Genomic DNA, 26,481 nt, shown 5'->3' on the forward strand with positions numbered 1-26,481 from the left:
TGACCCTAAAATCTCTAAAAAAGTGACTTAAGTTGGGAGTAAATACCGGCCAAGGTTTTTTTAAATTCTTAATCTAATAAAAACATGTATTTTCGGGATACACTTAAACAGCACAAGCAATGAACAGATTAAAGGTGTTGCTTGTATTTTTAAAGACACCCAGTATATTGAAATGCCATGATGTGTTTCCATTGTTGCGTTGCCGCGTTTCTAGTTCATATATATATTGGTCTTTATGGGATTGCTTTGATGTTTAAACTGTTGTGAATTATTTTGCTACAAAATGTTGGCACTTGCAGTGTCTGATATTAACACATTGAACATGTATATCATTTTTAGCTCGACTATTTGAAGAATAAGGAGAGCTATACTACTCAGCCTGGCGTCGGCGTCACACCTCGGTTATGTTTTTGCATGTAAGCACGTTTAAGTCATTTTCTCAGTAAATACATCATTTATTGCATTAAAACTTTGGATAAGTATTCCCAACTATCTAGCATACTAAATTAATGAAGTTAGATAACACATATTTGAATATAATGTAAATAATTGGCCTTTAATATTTGACTAAGAAATTCTGGTTAAGGTTTAGCATGTAAGCACGCTCAGGTTAATATCTCAGCAACTATTTGATGTATTGAATTGAGACTTTATACAATGGTACTCAACCATCCAACCAACTTTATTAACCAAGTAAGATAACTCTTGTTTGCATTTAATGCAAATTATTGCCCTTTATTAATTGACTTAGAAATTCTGGTTAAGGTTTTTTTTATGTAATTACACATAATGGTTAATATCTCAGCAATTATTGGATGTATTGCATTGAGACTTTATACAATGGTACTCAACCCTCCAGCCTATTTAATTTATCAAGTTAGATAACTTTAGTTTGCTTTTAGTGCAATAAAAATGCCCTTTATCATTCGCTTTAGAAATTCTGGTTAGGTTTTTGCATGTTACCACATTTAAGTCAATATCTCAGCAAATACATCATGTATTGCATTGAAACTTTATACACTGACTCCCAACCATTCTTAATTAATCAAGTTAGATAACTCTAGCCTGCATTTTATATAATGTTCGCACCTTTATTATGTGACAACCTACTTATGTCTCTGTGACAGCTCTTGTTATCATTTAAATAATAACTTTTTTAATTGTAATTCTTTATTTCTATACCTACCAAGGTCTCAATGGTCATTATGGGTTTCAAGACTAAGTTTTATGTCTTTGTCATTACTTATCAACTATCGATGGGAATTCAATGAAAATTCATGCAATTGTAGAGCTTGATGAGGTGTCTCGGCACAAAATTTATGCTGGAATCTCGGAGGTCAAGGTCACATCTAGAGATCAAAGTAATACAATATCTATTTCATAACTACAATTTCTGTTTTCGCCATAACATTCCAACTTTCAGTGGGAATTTGATGAAAATTCTTGATATTATTGAGCTAAACAGGACGGTGTGTCAGACATAAGATGTGTGATCTCCAAGGTCATATTTTAGCTTTTTTAGTGTTATGCACTTACTGTTTTTGTCACATTATACTTGTCTTACCAGAGTTATGGCCCTTGACATCAGCAAAATGGTCTAAACATGTTACAAACGTCTTGTATGGCATGTTACACAAAAAAATGCTTATAGTATTTTATACTTGTGAAACTTCATTTAATGTTGGTCAACATAATCTGTTATGCACCTATTTTTGTCACATTCAAAAGTATTGCAGCAAGTATCCTGAAACATCATAAGTATGTTCAACATTTTCTGTTATTTCTGTCACATTCCTCTAGTAAAAAATGGTATGAAATATTTTCTGGCATATTCAAATGAGTAAAAATAATTGATTGGTTGAAAACATGGCTTAAACACCTTTCAATTATCATGTACCCACAGTTATTTTGTTGCATTATTCCTGTGTCCAGGCAACGTATTGGGATATTTATCTTACTGTGATAGCTGTTGTTTGTGTTTTGCAAATGTCTATATTCATGTTGTGAGTTATTTTTCTAGTCACCTTGTCTAGTCATTTCAATGGGATATGACAAAGTATTTTAATATATTATTATTTTTAACCTGGTGTCCAGACTTTTAAACTTGGTCATGTATAGGATATTTTAAAATAACTTTTCAAAAATGTTTAACAACTAGAAAAGTGTGATTTTGAAGTTATGAATTTGGTGTGACCTTATCCATTATTTTATTTTCATCTGCCATTGCCATCGTCATTCAAGTTATAATCTAATTCTATGTCTTAAAGGTGTACAATTCCCATATTTTATCGAATAGTCCCTTTCATTTTCATCCGACAGGTATAGGTCATCGGTTAGAATTGTTAGGATGTTTTGATGTAAGGTTTATTTTCTTCTGCCTCGGCATCCAGTTTCGATTCCTTTGTTTGGGGTTTGGTATTCGTTTCTAATTTCTGATATTTTGGTTTTAGATTTGCTTGGGCATCCGTTTACGATTCTTAAGTTTGAGGTTTGGTTAGCCATATGTTTATTAATTAGTGGATTTATCCAATAATGACTTTCATGTGCAAATTAACCAAAAGATAACATGCGGATACGTTATCAAGTTTTATAACATTGGCACTTGGTGCATTTAAACTTAATATTTAGGTGCGTTGTTTGCACATGTCTTTAGGCGTTGATTTTATTCGTGAAACATTTATCAATGTAAGGGAACAGGGTTCACTGTCGGGCCTGAATTATACCAACTATTACCATTTGAAGTAGTTTGTCCTAGAATATATGAACGAATTTATTGTTTTTTGTAAAGTGGCTGATATAAATGTTTTGTTTTAAGAGACAAGCTTATGAATTCTGGAGGCTGGGGCTGAGTCGTCAACAAGTTTTATAGTCAAAGGAAATCAAAATGGGCTCGTAGTAAAGCAACATGCCAATCAGTTTCAACTGTTTTTCTTTATCGGATAGGGCGTGTTGCAATTTATCTTAGTGATCGCCACGGAAGGGTTTTAGTTTTTCGTGGTCACCAAGACTGGGAAAACTGTCTAAATTGAATACCATATAGGGTATCTCCCCATTTCTTTGCCAAGATATATGGACCTGCCCGGTGGTTTCTGTCTAATTCGTTTATTCTGTTTACCACCCTGGCTCACCAATGTCATAACTGGTGTGAACTTCTAACGTGCTATGCCATGTATCTATGTCAAAGTGTCTTCTAGAGCAAGAACATAATTTTGTGGTAAAATGTGATTATTTAATCCACAAGTTTCTTCAGGTCAAAAACAATCGTCAGATTTATTACCCGACCAAACACTATCATTGAAGGGGTGAAACCAGTGCTGCTTTGTATACCTAATAGAAGGAAGCAGGTAAATGGCTACGCCAGGCATGCTGGTCCTTTGGTACGAATGCTGCCAAAATCATCCATTTGATCAATTTTACCAGATCATCTGAAATAGGGCGTACTACTGTCGTCAGTGTTATATGTACTTCTCAAAGGGAGAGTATATAGTCGCCACTTCGTCCGTCCGTCCGTCCATCTGTCACATCCTTGTCCGTGGAATAACTTCAAAACTACTGATGGGATTGACCTAAAAGAAAAACTTGGAAAAATGACAATGAGAGGAAGTTGAGTGAACAAGAACCATTATTCATATGTTTGAAGGAAATATCTTTTTTACCAATTTTCATAAGTGTTGCTTCATTGGAGATTGTCCGGGCCATGTCTTCGAAAATACTGAAGGGATTGTAAAATATGGTCTATAAATACATGCAGATGGCAATGAGAAGAAGTCCAGTGCACGATGGCCATACTCCTTCAATGACCTTCCCCATTAGTTTTCACAATTGCTGCTTGCACACCTTATTCAAAAAATAAACATCAAAACTACTTTTGGGATTGAAAAAAAACTTGGTATATAGATAGATTTCACTGAGAGGAAGTGCAGTGCACAAGAACACTGATCATTTCATGAATATTTATGCAATTGTGTCCCCTTAACCAGTTTTTTTCTTATAATTGGAAGTTTATTCAGGCTATATCGTGCAAAAACACTAACAGATAGATGGCAATGTGCAGAAGGGCATTGCACGGACACCATAATCCTATAATTCATATGTACTAAGTAATCTCTCATTCATCAATTCTTCTTTATTGATGCTGATCCGGGCTGTATCTTGAAAAATAACGTGCGTAAGAACCGTAATTATCACGCATATTAATTATATCCAATTAATCATTGTCTTGTGGTTGTACAGGGCCATGTGTTTGGAAATACGAAACTGCCTCTATATCATTAATAGTATAAGACATGCATTAATAGAAAACATTAATAAAAAAAGTCGTTCTAACCTCAACTGCGTCTGTAAAGGTCAGAAATGTATGTCTTTCCTACATCAAAGACGTACACTATCGCGCTGTCGGTACGCGTCGTGATTTGTTCGACGAAGTCAACGACGTCACATATCCTGAAGCTGTTCGAGATACGCCTGGTGGGATCTCACTTGTTTTCAAATGAGGCACAGGATCATTGTTAACAGCGTTCGTGTCTTTTTGGCCATTTGTTGAAGATGATATCCAGATAGTACTCTCCCGGGATCTGTTTTATCAATGCGTGTGCATCCTTCTGTAGCTCCAGTATATTTTCAAATCGGCGACCTTTGATGTGGGACCTCAACTCCGGGAAATAGCAAAATCGAACGGGGCCAGGTCAATTGCATCATGTACATCTGTTTACCGGCGGACATGAAACTCGGGCTTTCTCAGGTGGCGGTGACCCAGCTCTCGTCCATACAGCCTACTGTGTTTTGGTCTCTGGGTCTCCCAGATAAAGTCAGGTCCCATCAGTCGTGGTGACGTAGTTCAGAAAGTAATTGCTCTTTCTGATGCGCGGTAGAAACCTCTCCTTCACGCGCCTGTCTCTCGCGAGGTTGGTCAGAATACATGGCACCCAGCGCGCGTGCATCTGCAAATGCATGTACATCGGCTATCAGAATAATAAAATATAATTTTGTTTTACTGAAAATGATGAAAATATCTCTTTGCGGCTTCCTAACTTGGAACAATTTATAACATTTAAGTGTTCGTCACAAAACTTTGCAACAATTTGAATATACTTCAATCGATCCAATTATCAAGTATTATACTACTGTAAAATAAAAATCATTGTACAAGAGAAGTGAATACTGCTAAATACCTTCCGCGTGATTAATTCGGTGGTCAGAATGCTATGTGTGGTTCCAGGGCTGACATTGGCAGCTTCTGATAGCTCCAATACAGTCATTGGAACTGCAGTCCGTTTTTCAGTTTCTCTTCAATTGACGTCACGACCTGCATCATCTTCAAGGGACTACCGGCCATCAGAAAGGCATAGATGCGACTTGAAAACCTGCGCACGGCAAACGCAGTTTTCTCCCCGTATCAGCTTGTGTAGCTTATACGCTTCGGATGGTGCTTTTCCTATTTCTTTGCAAAATTTAATGTTTGAAAAACTTTCCAAACGCTCTTGTGATAACATAGTTTAATTCATAGCATGCGTGACTGTCTTAGAGCAGACGTTGTTTGTTTCAGAATGCATCGGCCGATTGACGTCGCGCAAACGTCACCTGGCCGGTAGCGAGTTACTACAGTTGCATTATATCATGTTGTTCCGCACTTTGCTATGTCATGCTATTCTAATCAAAGCAGTCAATGGAAAAGAGTACTGATTTTAACATGTTGCAAGTAGTATGAAACAAAAATATGGGACGTAATTATTGATCATCCCTCGTACAACAGGAATTGAAATGACACTTCAAATATTGATAGAAAGTAATGAGGTAAAGTGCAGTGCTTAAGAACTATATTTTTTTTATAATGCAAATGTATTAAGTCAACTCGCATTAACAGCTTTTCCATTGTTGGTGTTTATCTTCCCTGAAATACTAATTATCTGAAAATGGGAGTTGTCTGAGCCATGTCTTGGATTTATGTTAATTTCAATTGCTGCATTTTTATTTCAGTGCGTTAAAGTTACTTTGAAATTTATATATCAAACCTGCTCATATCTTTCCATGTTATGAACTATTACAACTTGTGTATAATTATGCGACACCCATTTACTTTCTTCCTGAACTTTGTATTATTATGTCTGCCTTTTCATAAAAAATAGGCGTATTTGGAGCATCCATCCCGTACAGGCTCTGAAAATCATTTGCTATTATTTCTACAACATGACCAACTTGATATATTTACAATGGCTTTTCTTGAGATTACTGCAGGCACATGTGTCGGAAGTCATACACGTGTCAATTTCTTTTTTCTAATACCATACCAAAAAACCTAGCTTTTATTCTGTAATAAGACTTTTTGTATCCTAAATATCCATCTAAGCAAGAACTATGTAATTGTTCACAATGCATTTCTAAAGCTTTCTGATATCAAAATCAACCTTATCGAAACTAGTTTTTCAGTAGGAACTTTTAGGAGTTTATCATCTTATATTTGTAGTAAGTCAAAGTTGTACCAGTAATGTTTGATCTTACAAATATCCTAAAGATCGTCCAGATCGTCACAGACAAGACATATTATTCATTCTGAAAGTGTGTCTTCTGACTACAATGTCGCATTTATTTGACAGCATAAAATCACTAAAAATGGAGCCATTCAGCAAGCAATAGTGAAAATAAAATGTTTTGTATTCCTATTTGCATCTCCGCTTCTATCTTTCTATGAAACTTGGCTGTGTTTCCAATGATACCGAATTATATATTAGAAGTAGGCTAAATGGGGGCCTTTTTATTTTCCGGCCCTGAATTACAAACAGTATGGCGCATAATAGTTAAACTGGATCCACCGTCGAGTTTTTGTCCATATTTGTACTTGTATGAATAACCCCTCCTATTGAGATTGGTCTCTAATCCAAGTTGGTGGCTTGGATATTCTTGAGGACTGCCAAAGTACCTGGTAAAGTTTCCCGAACTGTTCCCGTTCATACATTTGTAGTCTTGGACACATCTGTTGGTGTTTGGTGTGTTTGAGTAGGAATTGCTATTAGGTACGGGTTTTTGTGACCTATTTTTGTAGTTATTTTTGTAGTTTTTTTCTAGGATGGCCTTGACAAGTATTTGGCATTATGGGGTATATAGGGTTGATCGTGGTACCTTGCTCTTGATGAATCGGTTGCCAAGTAGCTGTTAATTGGAAAAACAAACATTAATCATAAATCATATGTTTTATTTGTACACTAATCATCGCGAACCTCGCGAGGTTTCTAATTTATTTCCTGGATTAGTTGATTACAATTGTGTATTATTTGACGACGAGTGTCACGATTATTTTCCTAACCCTATTTTCCTAACCCGTTGTTATTCCGTAAAAAAATAACTCAATATATTTGCTTGTTTAACTTGCGCTTATGATTGAGCTGAATACCACTGTCAAAGCAATGCCGCGATACATGCTTTGCAGAAATGTAGTACCCAGAGTAGGAAAAATCAGTTTAAAAGTAATTAAGTACTGAGATGATATAGTAAGAATCACAACATCCATTAATCGTGACGTAACACCCGGTTATATGGCGTCATAATTTGGTAACATACTTTTGACGTCATTTCCGGTTTAAACAAAAGAAAGTGACTCACGTTTAAAACATGTGTATCATTAAATCAAGAGGAAATATAAAGTGTTCTTCTGGATCAAGTCGGAAAATAATCTATCAGTAAATATTGATCATAACTTATGAGAAAAACATAATTTTCAAACGTATGACTTGCTGAGGTGTTACCAACTAAGCAGGTATTGTATTAAATTGTTTACATGCATGTTTCATTACATATGTGGTATAAAGAAAAATACGCGATACTTCTATAAAGCGGAAACAAGGTATTGCATGAGATTAGACGTATTAATAACACAATTATTATTGAAAACATTACATGTAAACTGTTCGTTCCAGCTTTAGGTTCACCAACATGACATGTGATACTCATTTTAATGTATAACATACATTCTTGCAAATATACATAGTATGCACATTTAATACAATTACTATTTCACTTGTCACATGAAAGTCAAATCAATTATCTATTCTTACATGAGAAAGTAAGTCCGAATCCCTCTTATAAATGAATGCTTTCTATTACTCTCTTGTTAGTGCATGTAGTTGTTTGTTGATGTGATAGCATTAGGTTGGAGAAGAACGTAGTTCGAAGAATGGCAAATGTTGGCAGAATGACAAAATCAGACAAAGAATACAAAATTAAACAACTATAAAACAAACTTGTAATATATATATATATATATATATATATATATATATATATATATATATATATATATATATATATATATATATATATATATATATATATATATATGTATATATATATTGAATGTAAATGTTAAATATATAAAATCTTAGTACTATCAAGTATTTTAAAAACGTAAAAATTGATGTTGCAACGTTGTTGTTTGTAAAACAAATAAGTCAATTTATCGCGTGCATGAGGACTTAAAACTCTTCACTAAAATAAATCAAGAAATATAACGTCAAGGTGATTTCGGTTGATTCACACTGGGTCACATAAACTAAAAAATTCGAATACTCAAGGGAAAACGTAGTCATTCTCTTTCAACATTGAAGTGTAAAAAGGCAAAATGTAACGGTCTAAAAGATACTAAACAAAAGACACTCAATTTACAAAACAACACAGACATACCTTATACAAAACAACACAAACATACCTCGTATAAAACAACACAAACATACCTCATACAAAACAACACAAACATACCTCGTATAAAACAACACAAACATACCTCAAACAAAACAACACAAACATACCTCGTATTAAACAACACAAACATACCTCAAACAAAACAACACAAACATACCTCGTATAAAACAACACAAACATATCTCATACAAAACAACACAAACATACCTCGTATTAAACAACACAAACATACCTCAAATAAAACAACACAAACATACCTCGTATAAAACAACACAAACATACCTCAAACAAAACAACACAAGCATACCTCAAACAAAACAACACAAACAAACCACAGACAAAACAACACAAACATACCTCGTATAAAACAACACAAACATACATCATACAAAACAACACAAACATACCTCATACAAAACAACACAAACATACCTCGTATAAAACAACACAAACATACCTCATACAAAACAACACAAACATACCTCGTATAAAACAACACAAACATACCTCATACAAAACAACACAAACATACCTCATACAAAACAACACAAACATACCTCATACAAAACAACACAAACGTACCTCATACAAAACAACACAAACATTTCCCATACAAAACGACACAAACATACCTCGTATAAAACAACACAAACATACACCATACAAAACAACACAAACATACCAAGTATAAAACAACACAAACATACCTCATACAAAACAACACAAACATACCTTATACAAAACAACACAAACTTACCTCATACAAAACAACACAAACATACCTCATACAAAACAACACAAACATTTCTCATACAAAACGACACAAACATACCTCATACAAAACAACACAAACATACCTCGTACAAAACAACACAAACATACCTCATACAAAACAACACAAACATACCTCGTATAAAAAAAACACAAACATACCTCATACAAAACAACACAAACAAACCTAATACAAAAGAACTCAAACATACCGCATACAAATTAACACAAACAAACCTCATACAAAACAACACACACATACCTCGCACAAACGGCACTGACTAACAACACATGCATCAAACCACATTTATTTCCAGTGAAACAGAAACTCACTGGCGGATATTACTAGTTCATGTAATCAACCGCAAACTTGCCCTAACATTTATCAAGAATTACAAACTTAAAAGAAGTAACTGAATCGAAAACGGCATCATCATGAAGATACTAATATACCTTATCCAATACATTATTACATATTATTTAAAAGTTTTCGGCGACCTACAATAACTATTCATGTTTTATTTAATGCCACATTTTTTAACATACTTGACACCAAGAACCAGCTAAAGTATTGAGGTATGCTTATAAATTACTCTCTTAACGATTGGACATGGAATAAGGTGATTTGTTTCAGTCTCATGTAAGAGATAAATTTGTTATTCTACTGTCGTCCTGAATTAGTGTCTACTATAATCAGCAGACATAGACAAATGTTCCGTGATGAAGTGCAACACACACAGGATTTCGCACTAAGACGTGTTTTTTTTTATAATTGAGATTTATAATATGTTTGCATCTTACTGAATTAATCTCGTTTATTATGCACATCTATACTTCGTTCTCCTCCCGCAGCGGATAACTTTGTGATACCAATATATGTATATTTTATACAGCGGCATGCCAAATACTAGGTGAACTTTATAAATGACGGTATATTAATAAATGAAGCAAGTAAACTTAAAGGGATATTTTAGTTCTTAAATGACTGAAGGGTAGCTGATATGTGTGTCATGATGCCTCTCTAGATCAGCATACAACAGAAAAGAGAAAAGTAAGGTATAGGTGTGTATTTTGTAGGTATTTAAAACCAGGCATCCCGTCACTAAGTCTAAGGTGGTACTGAAGAAGTTAAAGTTATACTTTTCTTTTTGACTGTCAGTAATTTGTATTCAATAGTTATTAGTCCATTTAAAGCTTCACTCTCACAGATTTACAATTTGTACAACTTTTATATTTTTTGTCTTGTAAAGAGCCATTGTTTGCGTAAATATCTGCAAACTGCAAACCAATAATATAAGATTGCTAACAAAAAATCAGATCGTAGAGTTTCATATTTCTGTTCAAAAATTAATGTTGTATGGCCTAAACCATTACTAACGGTTGAAGAAAAATGCTTAAAATATCAATATTTGCGATCTAATTTTTGTAAACAGTCTTATAAAACTGGTTTCGATGGATTTTCGCATAGAAAAAAAATAAAAAAGTTGTCAAAACGCTCAATCGGTGAGAGTGCAGCTTTAATAGCACGTATATTTTTTAACCTGATCATAAAACAGATGTTCACCTAATCCTGCAAAATGTAATGTTTACTAGAGAGATTTCTATCGATATTAGGTTTCTTTGCTACTATGAAGGTTAACTAAATTGATTGAAGAGATAAGTGATAATAGTTCGAAGTTCAACAGCACAGAAGCAATCATATTTGTCACCTTAGGGAAGCACAATTGTGTTGTCCTCAATTCTCTGCGACCTTAATGACACTTCTACTATTTTCGATAAACTTGAGCGCTTTTGGACTGCGGAAAACAATATGTTCCCTTTTTACTTATATAAGCGGCACTGGGACTTTAATTTTCCACTTGTATAGTTCTGAGGTTAAGGGATATCAGAAATTGCACGATATTGAACGCATTTATATTTCAATTTGTGATAGATGTCTGGTTTTAATGTCACAATTCCCAAAAGTTTTAAGATGTGGTAACTAATGATAAGTTCTTTTTTAGTAGATTATATTTTATTTTGGTCAGATTTGAGCATGTAAATATTTAACTGAGCTGCCAAATATAAAATACGACTTCAGTCAATTGCATTGCATGACTCATGAAGCATGCAATATTTGTAAACATGTCTCAATGAGGCTTATTGAAGAGTTTTGTGCTGTTCTTTTATGTTTCTTGTTTGTGATTTGTGTTCTATGTCTTTGGCGTTTGCCCAGTGGCACTAAACCGGGTTTATGTTTAAACTTTTGCTACTGAGCTTGTTTCTGTAGCTTTTTGCATAAATATTTATTTTATTAATTTTGTAATTAATGATAAAAAAAGTGTGTGATTATTACCATTCAAACTAGTTTAAGCCTCCAGTAGAATCGTGTTTAAACAATCTAATGATTTACTGTCTGTTTCAAGGCAGATAACCCATCGTTTATCGGTAAAGCTATTTTGATGTGTGTAAGGTCTGTGTGTGTTGTTCCTCATTTTGTATGTGTTGTTAATACGTTTGTGGTTCTAGTTCCTTGAGTCTCTAAACAGGGTTTATTTTAAACATTCGACTTTTGGACTTGTCACTGCAGTTTTCATTGAATTATCAAAATTATCAATAGACAAAATACTTACGGAAATTGGCATCGTGCTCCGACGTCATGAGTGGAAATCATAGCTCGCCGTCATTTTAACATCGTGTTATTGTTAATATCCTCATTATTTCAATTAATGTGTTGTTTCAATTGAACTGTGTTTGAATGTTAACAAAAAAATTGTTATTTTGGTATTTTCCATGTGTTATCACCATATGTTTAAAAGGAATAGAACGTAATAGTGTTGACCATAAAATATTATGAATTAGATAACAAATAATTCGATAAATATTTCCATTTACTTTAAAGTATGCAAGAACAAATATGACTTGAAAATTTCCATTTACTTTAAAGTATGCAAGAACAAATATGACTTGAAAATGTACACACATATATACTTCATGTATACACTATATCAGATGACCTCTTTGTGGGGTATACACCTTGTCGACTATCAATATCAATATTTTCAATTGTACCTGTTAAACATTTAAACGGTCGAATGTAGCGTTGCAATTTCAAAGTGAACACAAATACATCGACAAGGCAAATTTTAATTACTATATTCAACGAGTGGTCTAAAAGTAACGGTTTCCGCTTCCCAAGAGGTCGTTGATTCGAGCACCACTAGGCGGGCGTTCCCTTGGCCTCTCAAACGGCAATACTGGTTTCTCCTCAAGAAAGTGACCAAAGTGTGGTTTAGCTAATACTGTACTCACGTGCATATAGAAAATAAGAGAAAAATAGAATTGCATTTAAAACCAGAATTAGAGGAAATACCATTTCTATTTCTCAGGAGCAATTACCCGAAATTCCACTGATGGTTGACGACAGAATTCCGATTGATGCTTTTAAATTGAGAGTATTGTGGAGTTCAGACGGGAACGTAAGAAGGAACTATATTCCGTGACAAGAAATATGTCATTTTTCCAATTCGATGCTTGCATGTCGAATAAATGATCGCTGATTACATCTATTAAATCACTTGACATTTTGTGTTAGATGGATTCGCCGAAGGTAAATTACATCAAAAACGAGAATGCTCTTAACAATCAGAATTCCAATATCCATAATATAGGGGTTTCTTTCTTTTTGAATTGTACAATTTATCTGTAGGTTTTGAGCCTAACAAAAATCAATGGTTTGGTAAAAAATTACATTTTTATCTTTATAAGTAATGTTTCTTCTTTAATTCAGTTTGTGTATAATTGTGCTAATGACTTTATTCGGACTAGGTTTGCACTATAGGAAAACATAGAAGATAGATAAATTCATTTTAAATAACATTCTTGCGTAATAGTCGGTTTGACATTCAACGTTTTTAATACAGATAGGTTGATGTATGAAAAGTCTGTGTTGCTTGTACGTTGTGTTCCGATCGTTAAGTGTTCATGCTTATTCACAGGTCGTAAAAGTAGACGAGTATAATAGGTGTATTCTGGCCTGGTCCTTCTAGTTTCCATTGTATTATTAATGCTAATAAACAAATAACTTTCTATTGAAACTACAGGGACAAGCCCAGTAGTAAATACTTAGAACTGTGTAAAGAAAGGCAAAATGTTAGGCCTAACACACTGAACGAAAGACAACGTAAAACAAACATAAACAGGCTGTCGGCCATTTTAGTTGTCTCCCCGAAGTTATCATGTGTCATTACCTAACTTCAATATACAAATGCGCATGTCCTGCACGAACTTAAAAATTAGTTATTTAATTTGATAAAGGCAAAAAACTATTTTCCCTACGTAATAAATCATTACAACATATATCAGTATGAATATGTTATCGAGTTATTTTGATCATTACTATCCTTGTAAATATTGTTATTTTACATTTGATAAACAAAAGATAACTACATGCAATATGCATAACAGGTACAAGTATGTAGAAAAGCTCGACTTAGATGGTGCTAATGCGTGTCTTTCATTTTTATAATTTAATGTTACCTATTAAAGCAAAATTATGGGAAGGTCTCACGAAATCTAAATGCCACTACTAAATATTGTTGATGGATTACTAAACATGATAACATCAATTATCAAGAGCGTTTCACCATGAACATGCAACTTACATGCGTCGAGATACTTTATACAGTTTGGAATAACCGGCATTCTTGATTTACTATCATATTTACTCAGGATTGGAAATGCTGTTTTCACCTAAACAGTCTATAGTTAACAAAGTTATAATTTATGGCCTGTGGTCCTTCCAATGACTGAGCTAGCTGTTCGAGAGATGCTGTAAGATTGACTAGAAATATAATAAAAAATGAAATTTAAAGTAAAATTGATGAAGATAAATCGAGATAACTGAGATATCATATACTCGTATACATATATTATTCAAATACCTGTACTGGCTTATGTTTCGCGTTTGAAGAGGGCGAATTTCAAGCGGGTCTTGTTTTATGTGCGATTAGTATTATTAACAATTATCCAAGTCTTCTCATATGTTGCCGCCATCAATTTCTTCGAAAGCTTAGAAAAGAAGTCTAAACAATTGTGTCAATGAAACATTTGACAAGTGAACATATTTAACATGGAAAAATGTTTCTTCATAAACATAACACTAGCAGCTCACCTTTTGTTTTATACACTCAAAGTAATATTTCTTACAGGAGCCACAGTCACCGGAGCTCTGGTTTAGAGAGGGATAGGTCAGTTGAGAAGTAGATTTGAAATTATTGATAGGGAAATAATCCCCCAGCAGTTAAAGTGTCGAGGTGAATTATAATATAAGATGAACAATTAAGTGAAACAGAATCTATTTGACATTTACTAAAATAAAAAAGAAATCACAATATTGATATGTTAAAGAATATACAATACAAGTACGTTAAACATAAATAGTAACACCTTTACTTTATACCTTACACATGTACAACAATTATTTCGAAAAAACGAGTTATTTTATGAATGTTAATTCAATACGGAATTCAATACATTTGGACATATTTGTGTTGAGTTTCAGCGAACAGTTATACAATATAAACTTCAGGAGTAATGTCACATATTATTAAAATGCTAGTAATTGCTGATTGTGTTCTTCACAACATTTGCAAGCAGAAAGTAATTCTCATGGCAGCAATAGCAGACAGCAACGATGGTGGAAACGGTGGTGATGGCAGGCCGGAGCCCAAATCTGCCAATCTTGTTGTATCGTCAAACTTTTGAAAAATAAGTTTATTTGAACATTAAGTATGCTTTTGCAACTATTGTCACATGATGATTATGTTCATAAATAATATTCCTTTTTTAAGATTACTAGCAATTGCTGTAGGAATTAAGCGTGTCCAAGAATGTCCATACCACAACCATCAGTCCCGATGAAATCAATTACAGCATTTGTCAATTCTTACAGACGCTGTATTTTGGCGATTTACTGAAGACAAAGAAGTCCATGCTGCAAGAACGTTTGATCATTATTTCTAGTTCGATCATTTCTTTTTGGAATAACAAATGCATTAACAAAACTCTTACAAACATTCCAAGTATGTGAGATTTTCTACATTCACTTTTGAAATTATGTCTTAAAAAGAAAAAAAAAACAGTTTATAACTATAAATTGAGGTAAGGACAGTGGCAAAACATTATAACTTATTACTTTATTTAAAAGGATTATGCAGCCCTACTTGATTTTCTGTATATTTAATTTCAGAAATGCATCGAACATGCATATTGAAGAGAATATTAATGAACCTGTTAGCTGAATCTGTCTTTTGAAGTCCATGTACTTTGGGCGGTGGATTTCAGTCAAGTTGTCCCACGTTTTGATGAGCAAGTCTACAGTGCGGGGAAGTCATGGTGACTGAATGTTGAAGCTTTTATCCACACCCTGCCATTATTTTTTTAATCTTTGAGTATTTCCTTAAAGATGCACTCGTACTCCCAATTAAGATAGATCACAATTGATAGAATTGTTTAAATATATTCAAAACAGGATGAATAAAGTCGAAAATGAGTTTTTTTATGAAAGATACAGAGTTTAATTTGAAGAAAATGTGCATAAAACACGGTATTTCTTGCTTAAAACACAGTAAATCTTTTCGCATTTACCAATCATTTAATATTTATGCGTTTTCAGCTTTTAAATACTCGGTTACAATCTTGTTATCAGTATTTAATATTTTCCATAAATGCGTTATTTAGTAAGTAGTTAAAGGTTTATCACTCGGAATGTATGTTTGTTATACATATGTATGAATTGATTATGAATAAGAATGTCACTTTAAATGTACTTGTTTTTCAATAAATAAGTAGCTTCAGTCCTTCTTTTTAAATAATATTTCCAATTTCACAAATCATTCAAAGGATACATATCGATATTCAAAAATCCAAAGGAACAAATGCATCTGCTTGCATTTGCCGGCATTAAATTACAATTAACATAAATTTATTTTCATGTTCATGACTTGGACACAATATTTTCATACTTATTATCATTAAAAATTAAAGAAAAAATCTACTGAAACACACGCATTTATTCTTAGGTAAAAACAACTATTACTTAGATTTAAACTTATGCTAGATCTAGCACAGTATAATATATGTCCACAAATCTAGCGGTTATCAGTGGCTGAACCAGGAATCCGGCATAACTGGGGGTGATGGAGGACGGGGGTTGGGGGCACAAGTGAGTAAGAGGGCTGTCCACATCACAAATAGGAAATTTTGTTTTACTAAATGATTGAAGTGAAACATTCCAAACGAGTTTTTTTTACAATTCAATGGTAATATTAGTTATCAAAACTTCGAAAATAGCAAGATGTTCTTGCTTGAAGTAAAGCCATTATTGTATAAGGTGTGTCCTGACATTCCATGTCTACTGTCTTCTCCCATTATTTTGCAAATTAAGAGGCATTCCTTGTTGGTGAAGTTGGGATTTGTCTTTTTTTGTCTTTTGCGGCCATATTAGTTTACATCGTCTGCAAAATTGCCGCGCATTTTTTATACCATTTTAGCACTGGGCAACTGCATTATATCTATATTTAGACCCGCATGCTTGACGAATCTGAGAGTGGTCTTAGAAAAGACTTCGATAACAATTTAAGGTTATATTTCAATATAGGACCGATTTAAGATTTAAAATTAAGATAGGATGAATCTTAAGGAAAATCTCTGATAGATATTGAATTTCGGCCTCTGAACACAAAAGGGCCTTCCAGTTTTTACATTTAAAGTCTTGATAACTGCCTTTTAAGAACAACAGTCAATTGTATAAAGTTGGTTAAATCTGTAGTTTCGACAAAGTGTTGCCGCCATCAATTTCTTCGAAAGCTTAGAAAAGAAGTCTAAACAATTGTGTCAATGAAACATTTGACAAGTGAACATATTTAACATGGAAAAATGTTTCTTCATAAACATAACACTAGCAGCTCACCTTTTGTTTTATACACTCAAAGTAATATTTCTTACAGGAGCCACAGTCACCGGAGCTCTGGTTTAGAGAGGGATAGGTCAGTTGAGAAGTAGATTTGAAATTATTGATAGGGAAATAATCCCCCAGCAGTTAAAGTGTCGAGGTGAATTATAATATAAGATGAACAATTAAGTGAAACAGAATCTATTTGACATTTACTAAAATAAAAAAGAAATCACAATATTGATATGTTAAAGAATATACAATACAAGTACGTTAAACATAAATAGTAACACCTTTACTTTATACCTTACACATGTACAACAATTATTTCGAAAAAACGAGTTATTTTATGAATGTTAATTCAATACGGAATTCAATACATTTGGACATATTTGTGTTGAGTTTCAGCGAACAGTTATACAATATAAACTTCAGGAGTAATGTCACATATTATTAAAATGCTAGTAATTGCTGATTGTGTTCTTCACAACATTTGCAAGCAGAAAGTAATTCTCATGGCAGCAATAGCAGACAGCAACGATGGTGGAAACGGTGGTGATGGCAGGCCGGAGCCCAAATCTGCCAATCTTGTTGTATCGTCAAACTTTTGAAAAATAAGTTTATTTGAACATTAAGTATGCTTTTGCAACTATTGTCACATGATGATTATGTTCATAAATAATATTCCTTTTTTAAGATTACTAGCAATTGCTGTAGGAATTAAGCGTGTCCAAGAATGTCCATACCACAACCATCAGTCCCGATGAAATCAATTACAGCATTTGTCAATTCTTACAGACGCTGTATTTTGGCGATTTACTGAAGACAAAGAAGTCCATGCTGCAAGAACGTTTGATCATTATTTCTAGTTCGATCATTTCTTTTTGGAATAACAAATGCATTAACAAAACTCTTACAAACATTCCAAGTATGTGAGATTTTCTACATTCACTTTTGAAATTATGTCTTAAAAAGAAAAAAAAAACAGTTTATAACTATAAATTGAGGTAAGGACAGTGGCAAAACATTATAACTTATTACTTTATTTAAAAGGATTATGCAGCCCTACTTGATTTTCTGTATATTTAATTTCAGAAATGCATCGAACATGCATATTGAAGAGAATATTAATGAACCTGTTAGCTGAATCTGTCTTTTGAAGTCCATGTACTTTGGGCGGTGGATTTCAGTCAAGTTGTCCCACGTTTTGATGAGCAAGTCTACAGTGCGGGGAAGTCATGGTGACTGAATGTTGAAGCTTTTATCCACACCCTGCCATTATTTTTTTAATCTTTGAGTATTTCCTTAAAGATGCACTCGTACTCCCAATTAAGATAGATCACAATTGATAGAATTGTTTAAATATATTCAAAACAGGATGAATAAAGTCGAAAATGAGTTTTTTTATGAAAGATACAGAGTTTAATTTGAAGAAAATGTGCATAAAACACGGTATTTCTTGCTTAAAACACAGTAAATCTTTTCGCATTTACCAATCATTTAATATTTATGCGTTTTCAGCTTTTAAATACTCGGTTACAATCTTGTTATCAGTATTTAATATTTTCCATAAATGCGTTATTTAGTAAGTAGTTAAAGGTTTATCACTCGGAATGTATGTTTGTTATACATATGTATGAATTGATTATGAATAAGAATGTCACTTTAAATGTACTTGTTTTTCAATAAATAAGTAGCTTCAGTCCTTCTTTTTAAATAATATTTCCAATTTCACAAATCATTCAAAGGATACATATCGATATTCAAAAATCCAAAGGAACAAATGCATCTGCTTGCATTTGCCGGCATTAAATTACAATTAACATAAATTTATTTTCATGTTCATGACTTGGACACAATATTTTCATACTTATTATCATTAAAAATTAAAGAAAAAATCTACTGAAACACACGCATTTATTCTTAGGTAAAAACAACTATTACTTAGATTTAAACTTATGCTAGATCTAGCACAGTATAATATATGTCCACAAATCTAGCGGTTATCAGTGGCTGAACCAGGAATCCGGCATAACTGGGGGTGATGGAGGACGGGGGTTGGGGGCACAAGTGAGTAAGAGGGCTGTCCACATCACAAATAGGAAATTTTGTTTTACTAAATGATTGAAGTGAAACATTCCAAACGAGTTTTTTTTACAATTCAATGGTAATATTAGTTATCAAAACTTCGAAAATAGCAAGATGTTCTTGCTTGAAGTAAAGCCATTATTGTATAAGGTGTGTCCTGACATTCCATGTCTACTGTCTTCTCCCATTATTTTGCAAATTAAGAGGCATTCCTTGTTGGTGAAGTTGGGATTTGTCTTTTTTTGTCTTTTGCGGCCATATTAGTTTACATCGTCTGCAAAATTGCCGCGCATTTTTTATACCATTTTAGCACTGGGCAACTGCATTATATCTATATTTAGACCCGCATGCTTGACGAATCTGAGAGTGGTCTTAGAAAAGACTTCGATAACAATTTAAGGTTATATTTCAATATAGGACCGATTTAAGATTTAAAATTAAGATAGGATGAATCTTAAGGAAAATCTCTGATAGATATTGAATTTCGGCCTCTGAACACAAAAGGGCCTTCCAGTTTTTACATTTAAAGTCTTGATAACTGCCTTTTAAGAACAACAGTCAATTGTATAAAGTTGGTTAAATCTGTAGTTTCGACAAAGTGTTTATTGATAGCCTAAGGTCAATATGTATTCTATAAATAAGTATTTTTAACTCGAATAATTTGAATCACAAACTAGCATTAGATAACCGTTAGACAACTCATCAAAACGTTATGTATCACAATCAGCTGCAGGAGAATTGCTGATGTCCTCGCTTTGGTTAAAAAGTACACTTAACGCTTGTTTATCGATAACGTCTTTATGTACATGAAAATCAAAATGTCTGAATATGATCGTTGAGCACTTGGAGAAGTTAATACATCAGTAACTATGAGTGCTTGTGCCTAGTGCTCAGACGATGAAACCTTTTAGGTTTATTAGATGGGTCAAGGGCGCCCGTAAATTAGTTTTTTCCCCAAAGTAAAACACAAGAATTTCTTTTATAGGGAACTTTTATTATTTCTGAATTTTGCGTGCGGGTTGTCTTCTGACGTTGTTTGTGTATCGTTTACTCTCTGAAAGGCATTCATCCTTCATCGCCGGCAACCATGGTATTTTCATTGATACTGTGGGAAATTGACTGACAGAGAATCTCGTGTATTTGAATATGCATCATTCATGGGCGACAACTCTTCTGCCAATGAAATCGCATGTTACAATTGAATACATTTCAGTTACCCTGTACTGTGAGTTGTCTTAGTGACTGTTTTAACATTTATACTGGTACTGCTGATCGAATTCATTTTTAGCTTTCGCCAATACGTGTATTTGTGCATGTTTCCGTATTGGTATCTTGCGAACCAATAAAACTGCCGCTTTTAGTTAAATAATACATAATTTCGAGATTTTCTAAGCCAAGCACAACGAAGTATAGAACGGTAGTGTTTACAGGGGAGGGGGGGATATCCGACAATGTGACCCTTGTGCAAGTAAACAGTATCATACTGCCGTTGTTCCAAAACTATTCATCACTGATATGTACCATGCAATTAAAGTGACACAGGGTATTTTGAAGCTCATATTAAACGAACTTGGTTTGTTCGAAATATTACAAAATCATTTTATACATTGAACTATAATGCTTTTTTGATGATGTGTGGTTTGTTTGTGGTATTTCTACTTTGTTTCTCACGTTCAGTGCCGTTTGGACCCTTAGCGTAAATATTGTGAATGTCCCTGCTCCATGTTCCATTGTGTTGTTGAAATCTTCATTGTACAATCGTACATACATGACGAAAATAAAGGCAATACAATACTCACCATCATGGGCACAACGCGCCTCAACGAATTATTTCACTCAAACGAAAAATGCTTTATTCATGCTTTGAATGTTAATTGTGCTTGCAAAGGCAATATCTTTTAAAAAAAGAACTATTACAAAATAATATTTTATCTGATTTTTTTTTCAAGTATTTCACAAATTGTTTTACAGCTGCGAAATAGATTCAAAACAAAATTTATTATTTTTATGATAATGGTTAATAAGCTTTTTGAATAAAGCTTACAATCGTTAAATAAGCATATGCAAATGGAGAAAAAACTGAGATTTAATATGAAGTATGATGGTTTATGTTAATTATGTGTGACAACCATATCAAAGGATGTTTAAATCAACGTTTATGTTTAAGGTGTCAGATGTACACACAAGCTTGTCATTGTATCGTGCAAATGGCGCTTATATGTTAAATTTTGATTCCTGATATCCCATATCATTTTTGGAACCATATAAACATATACTTTTGAATGATTAAAATATTTGAAATAATTGACTGAAATATTAGTACAGAAAAGTATCTGTAATTTGAAATCGAATTCGATTTTTTCAGCCGAAATTTAAGCGTGAAATGACATAATTTTCAATTTTAAGGCTAAAGTTTATGTTTAAACTTTCGACTTCTGTACTTGTTTATGTATTTTTCTTATAAATACTTAACAAGTTCAACTCGTAGAACTCTTTAAATGAAAACCAAAACATTTTTTTAAACATTTTTAAATCATCACCTTATCGTTCAACGTATACCTTAAATGAAAGTTATTTTAAATTTAGAACCAGCAATTATAATAATGAATATTGAACAGATATAAATTTGACACGAGCCGTGCGAGGAATGATGTAGTTAAATCATATATTAAAAAGTAGATATCAATTAAGTTACAGTTATAAGTTGTATTTAACGTTGAAACTGCGTTAGAATTACGGACAACCGTCTATTGAACTAAACGGGACCAGTAGTAAACATTCCAAGTAAGTTAACATTTTTTATTAAATAATATCTATTGAATATATTTCCTAGGTCTATTCTGCAGTGAGATAATTTACAGTGAATGTCATTTCATTTGAATATGATAATCGATCCTTAACTTAAGGTGACCAAAACGTTGGTAAAAATATCAATATCGAACAGATGGGAAAATACAATTCAAGAATATTCAGATTTTGTTTAATGGGCAACACAGGCTTTAGACAATTCTTATAATGAAATCAAAAAATAAATTTTGAGTGTAGCTCTAAATGTGGAAATCTTATTAAAACAAGTTTTTGCTCAGTATGAAAGTTAACGTTTCTTATAAACAGACACTTAGCTCAGGAATTTTATTAGAAATACATGGTATTGACTGTTTTCTTATACCGTTGCTCATGATACAGTCCATCCGAAGCAGTTGTCTTTTAAACGATGCGTTTTTAATTTTGTTTCTGAAAAAAGAGCGGGTTGTCATAAATTACATAATTTATTTTCAATTTCGGAGTTTCTAAAAGAGGTAGATCAATGGACAGAAGAAAAAAGTATGATCAATTTGCATAGATATAACACTTCTTAATACATACAGTCGAAACTCGCTTGGCTCGAATTCCTCGTTGACTCGAACTAGATGAAAGGACCGATTTCTTTATACTGAAGGTAAACATTCCCGTTTGGCTTGAATTTTCCGAGGCTCGTATTTTGACCTGTCCCTCGGAGCTCGAGCGAACGCGGTTCGACTGTATTTTTAATAAACATTATATTTAAGACACATAAATCATTTTTATTTCCTTTAAATCTAAACTATGACATGAATGCAGCATGAACGTGAGGTTTCATCATGCAAATCTACCTGACAGCATCAGATTTGATTGATTAAAGGGTTTCAGTCAATTAAGATAGATTGCATAATATTTAAATCCTGATTTGTTTACGTAAATGCATCGAATCAAAATCGTTTTCCTGTATGATATTTTCTGAGCAGCAGGTGATATGTTTAAAAAGTTTAGGATAAAAACAATAATACGTTTTAGAGATGGATTTATTCGGTGCGGTACTTTCTGTCAACATGACAACTATTTGTTATAGCCTTACTAATACAATCTCTATGCGGAGTACATGTTTTATATTGAAACGTTCGATTTTATTCAATTGATTTAATTGTTCTATTTTGCAAATTTTAACAAGGTAATCCAGCGAAACTTCAGACTTCATAGTTCAAACTATTCATTTATTCACTTATAGTCTACATAAAAATAATAATAATTTTAATATGATTTTTTTTTATTTACTTAACTTATGTAGATGCTGTATATGTCTTTTATATTTGGTTTATTGTTTGATCATGTAATGTAAATATTCATCGAATCATGTGAAAACACTGTATAATATATATTTTGTCAACATCGAATCATGTGAAAACACTGTATAATATATATTTTTGTCAACATCGAATCATGTGAAAACACTGTATAATATATATTTTTGTCAACATCGAATCATGTGAAAACACTGTATAATATATATTTTTGTCAACATCGAATCATGTGAAAACACTGTATAATATATATTTTTGTCAACATCGAATCATGTGAAAACACTGTATAATATATATTTTTGTCAACATCGAATCATGTGAAAACACTGTATAATATATATTTTTGTCAACATCGAATCATGTGAAAACACTGTATAATATTTATTTGTCAACATCGAATCATGTGAAAACACTGTATAATATATATTTTGTCAACATCGAATCATGTGAAAACACTGCATAATATATTTTTGTCAACATAGGCCATGTCCATTTGGTTATATGGTAAAAGAAATCCTTCATCTCAAATCTTTATCAATTAATACAAGTTTAGCTATGTTTAAGTGCTTATTGGCAAATTATTGCTGTAATCATTTCCATGATTATAATTTATTGTCCACTGAGGAAAAAAAGGACACCTATAATAATATTGGTCCATGGTTTATTTGATTAAACGTGGATAATTTACGCATGATTACAGAGTAAGATTCGAACATTAATCTTCTGTTCTTATAAAAACTCTCTAGATTTTAAAGAAATATGTATGACATAAGAAAATTCACTTTCTGCATTTTCTAATTTGAATATGTATACTTTAACTTATATGCAGTACAATATTAATGAACAAAAAAGTTAACAGTTATTAAATACAAGTATGAAAAACAAACTTTCACCTAATAAATCCAGTTTATTCTTTAAAGGATGAAGACGTCATTATCGGCTGTGCCCATACTGTGTGCACTTTGGATGACAATAGTGGTTTCCGGCCCAACGTACACCACTGAATGTGACGTCAAGACTATGACCATGAATGCCGGGTACAGGGAACATCCGACAGATTGCAGTAAATATATCCAGTGCCATCGCAACAGAGATGGTCAGTTTATTGGCATTGTAAGGGACTGTAGTTATGGGACATACTGGAACCCGAATTTTCTAACATGTATCTCAGCAAAAGGCACCGTATGCATACATGATTTATGTTATAAACAGCCCGGCGAGAAGCGAAGGAAAGGACAAGGAAATTGCAGGGGTTACTATGAGTGCAAGGGAAGTTGGTCCATACCAAGGTGTTGCCCTCTTGGACAGTATTTTCATGAAAGTCTCGTATGTGTAAACAATACGGTAGATATCACTTGTAAAGATCCTTGCTTTGACACCTTTCCGTATTCCCAGCGAAAGGAACCATTTGGAACTTTCCTGGGGATTGCCTTTACTCAACCTGGTCAAGATGCCTCTGCAAGCCAGGTAAAAAGTGGAAATACGGGTCAAGGAAAATCATCAGCTGCTAAAATTGTCTGTGACAAAACTGTCATACCAGAGGAACCTGGGATGTACATGCAGACGCTTCATCGCGGGAGACGGACACTGAAACGGCGCTGTCCATCGGGAACAATATTTATACAAGCTGTGTGTAACTGCCTGCCCATTTGGGATCAATATGTAATACCTGAACTCACTCGAAGTGTAAACAATACCACACAACCAACGATTTGTTCTCCGATTATCTACCTACCATTTACGCTTGACGACAAAGATCAGTCCGGCAACGCGTATCAAATAATCAACCACAATGTAATTGTTCGAGATGGTAAGGCCTTTTTTGATGGGCATGAAAGCGGCCTAACAATTCCGCGATTTCCAAGCTTGGGTATTACAAACAGTATGGTTATAAAAGTGGTGTACAGTTCTGATCATAAGTCGATTCCTGATAATCGTTCTATGACAATATTCTCGAATGGTGGTTGCAACGAAGCACCAAGTGTTTACATGTATGAGAATCGGCGGCAAATAACTGGCGGTATCAGCACATTACCGGACTTAGGTACGGCAAATGAGGCATCAATTCAACAACGTCCTCCCCAACCTGGCCAGCAAAGTTCCATCAACGAGGTTATGTACCTGTTTCACGGTGGGGAATTCACGCTAAGGAATGGAGATAGTTCCCAAACTATTTCTACCGAAGGAAACTTCAACAAAAAAGCATGCCCTTTAAGCATTGGTTATCGTGGTGAAATGCCTTCGTTTAAAGGGTCAATCAATGAGTTTACTATTTACATGTGCCAAGACGTTTAATGTTTTCCTTACACTGTTCGTTATGGTGACTTTGTCGTCTAAGACTTATACATTTAAATACCGAGACACTTATCGGGTAGTGCTCATTAATCGATTTTTAACGCAATCTTTTGAAATGTTAATAGGTAACTGTTACTGCATTTCACAGACGTAGATGACTTCTTACTTGAATAAAATATTGTTTACCAATATATAGAAATATTGACGTTTTCATTCAGATTAATAAAACTTCATACAAAGATGGTTCAACATGTTCTCCTGTTTGTGGTAACTTCGTATCGGTGGTGTCACTTATATTCATTCATTTATAATAAACATTTGATATAATTTGTTTGCTTTATTGGGAAGACGTGTTTTTGAATAATCAGAATTCCGCGAACGAATTGTGTCGCTGATTGGGAGCACACAGCATTTTCGAACCTAATGATTTACATATCCCTGCCCTTGACGTATTATACATTGTGAAGTGCGATGCAAATGGTCTTGTGGTGGCGTAAACGGGATTTTATCTCCATTTTAAACATCCAAAGTCAATGATTGTAAAGTCTAGGCAAATTCTTGTCTTCCTTTTCGTGTTTGTTCCGACACAAATAGCTGTATGTTGTA

General features: G+C 33.4%; 1 protein-coding gene across 2 annotated transcripts; it reads left to right on the forward strand.

Annotated features, from left to right (window-relative positions):
- The first annotated feature begins 22,129 nt into the window (after window positions 1-22,129).
- Window positions 22,130-26,118, forward strand: LOC128243930 (protein PIF-like). 2 transcript variants are annotated; one of them, XM_052961941.1, is made up of 2 exons: window positions 22,130-22,267; window positions 24,501-26,118. In XM_052961941.1, the coding sequence occupies exon 2, from the start codon at window positions 24,502-24,504 to the stop codon at window positions 25,873-25,875; it is 1,374 nt and encodes a 457-aa protein (XP_052817901.1). In that variant the 5' UTR covers window positions 22,130-22,267; window position 24,501; the 3' UTR covers window positions 25,876-26,118. The 2 variants fall into 2 exon arrangements, with proteins under 2 accessions (XP_052817901.1, XP_052817903.1); XM_052961943.1 differs by lacking the exon at window positions 22,130-22,267 and adding an exon at window positions 23,206-23,227 and having other exon boundaries at window positions 24,487-26,118.
- Window positions 26,119-26,481: the final 363 nt, after the last annotated feature.

The sequence above is a fragment of the Mya arenaria genome, chromosome 8 (genome assembly GCF_026914265.1).
Source record: "Mya arenaria isolate MELC-2E11 chromosome 8, ASM2691426v1".
NCBI classification, from domain to species: domain Eukaryota; kingdom Metazoa; phylum Mollusca; class Bivalvia; order Myida; family Myidae; genus Mya; species Mya arenaria.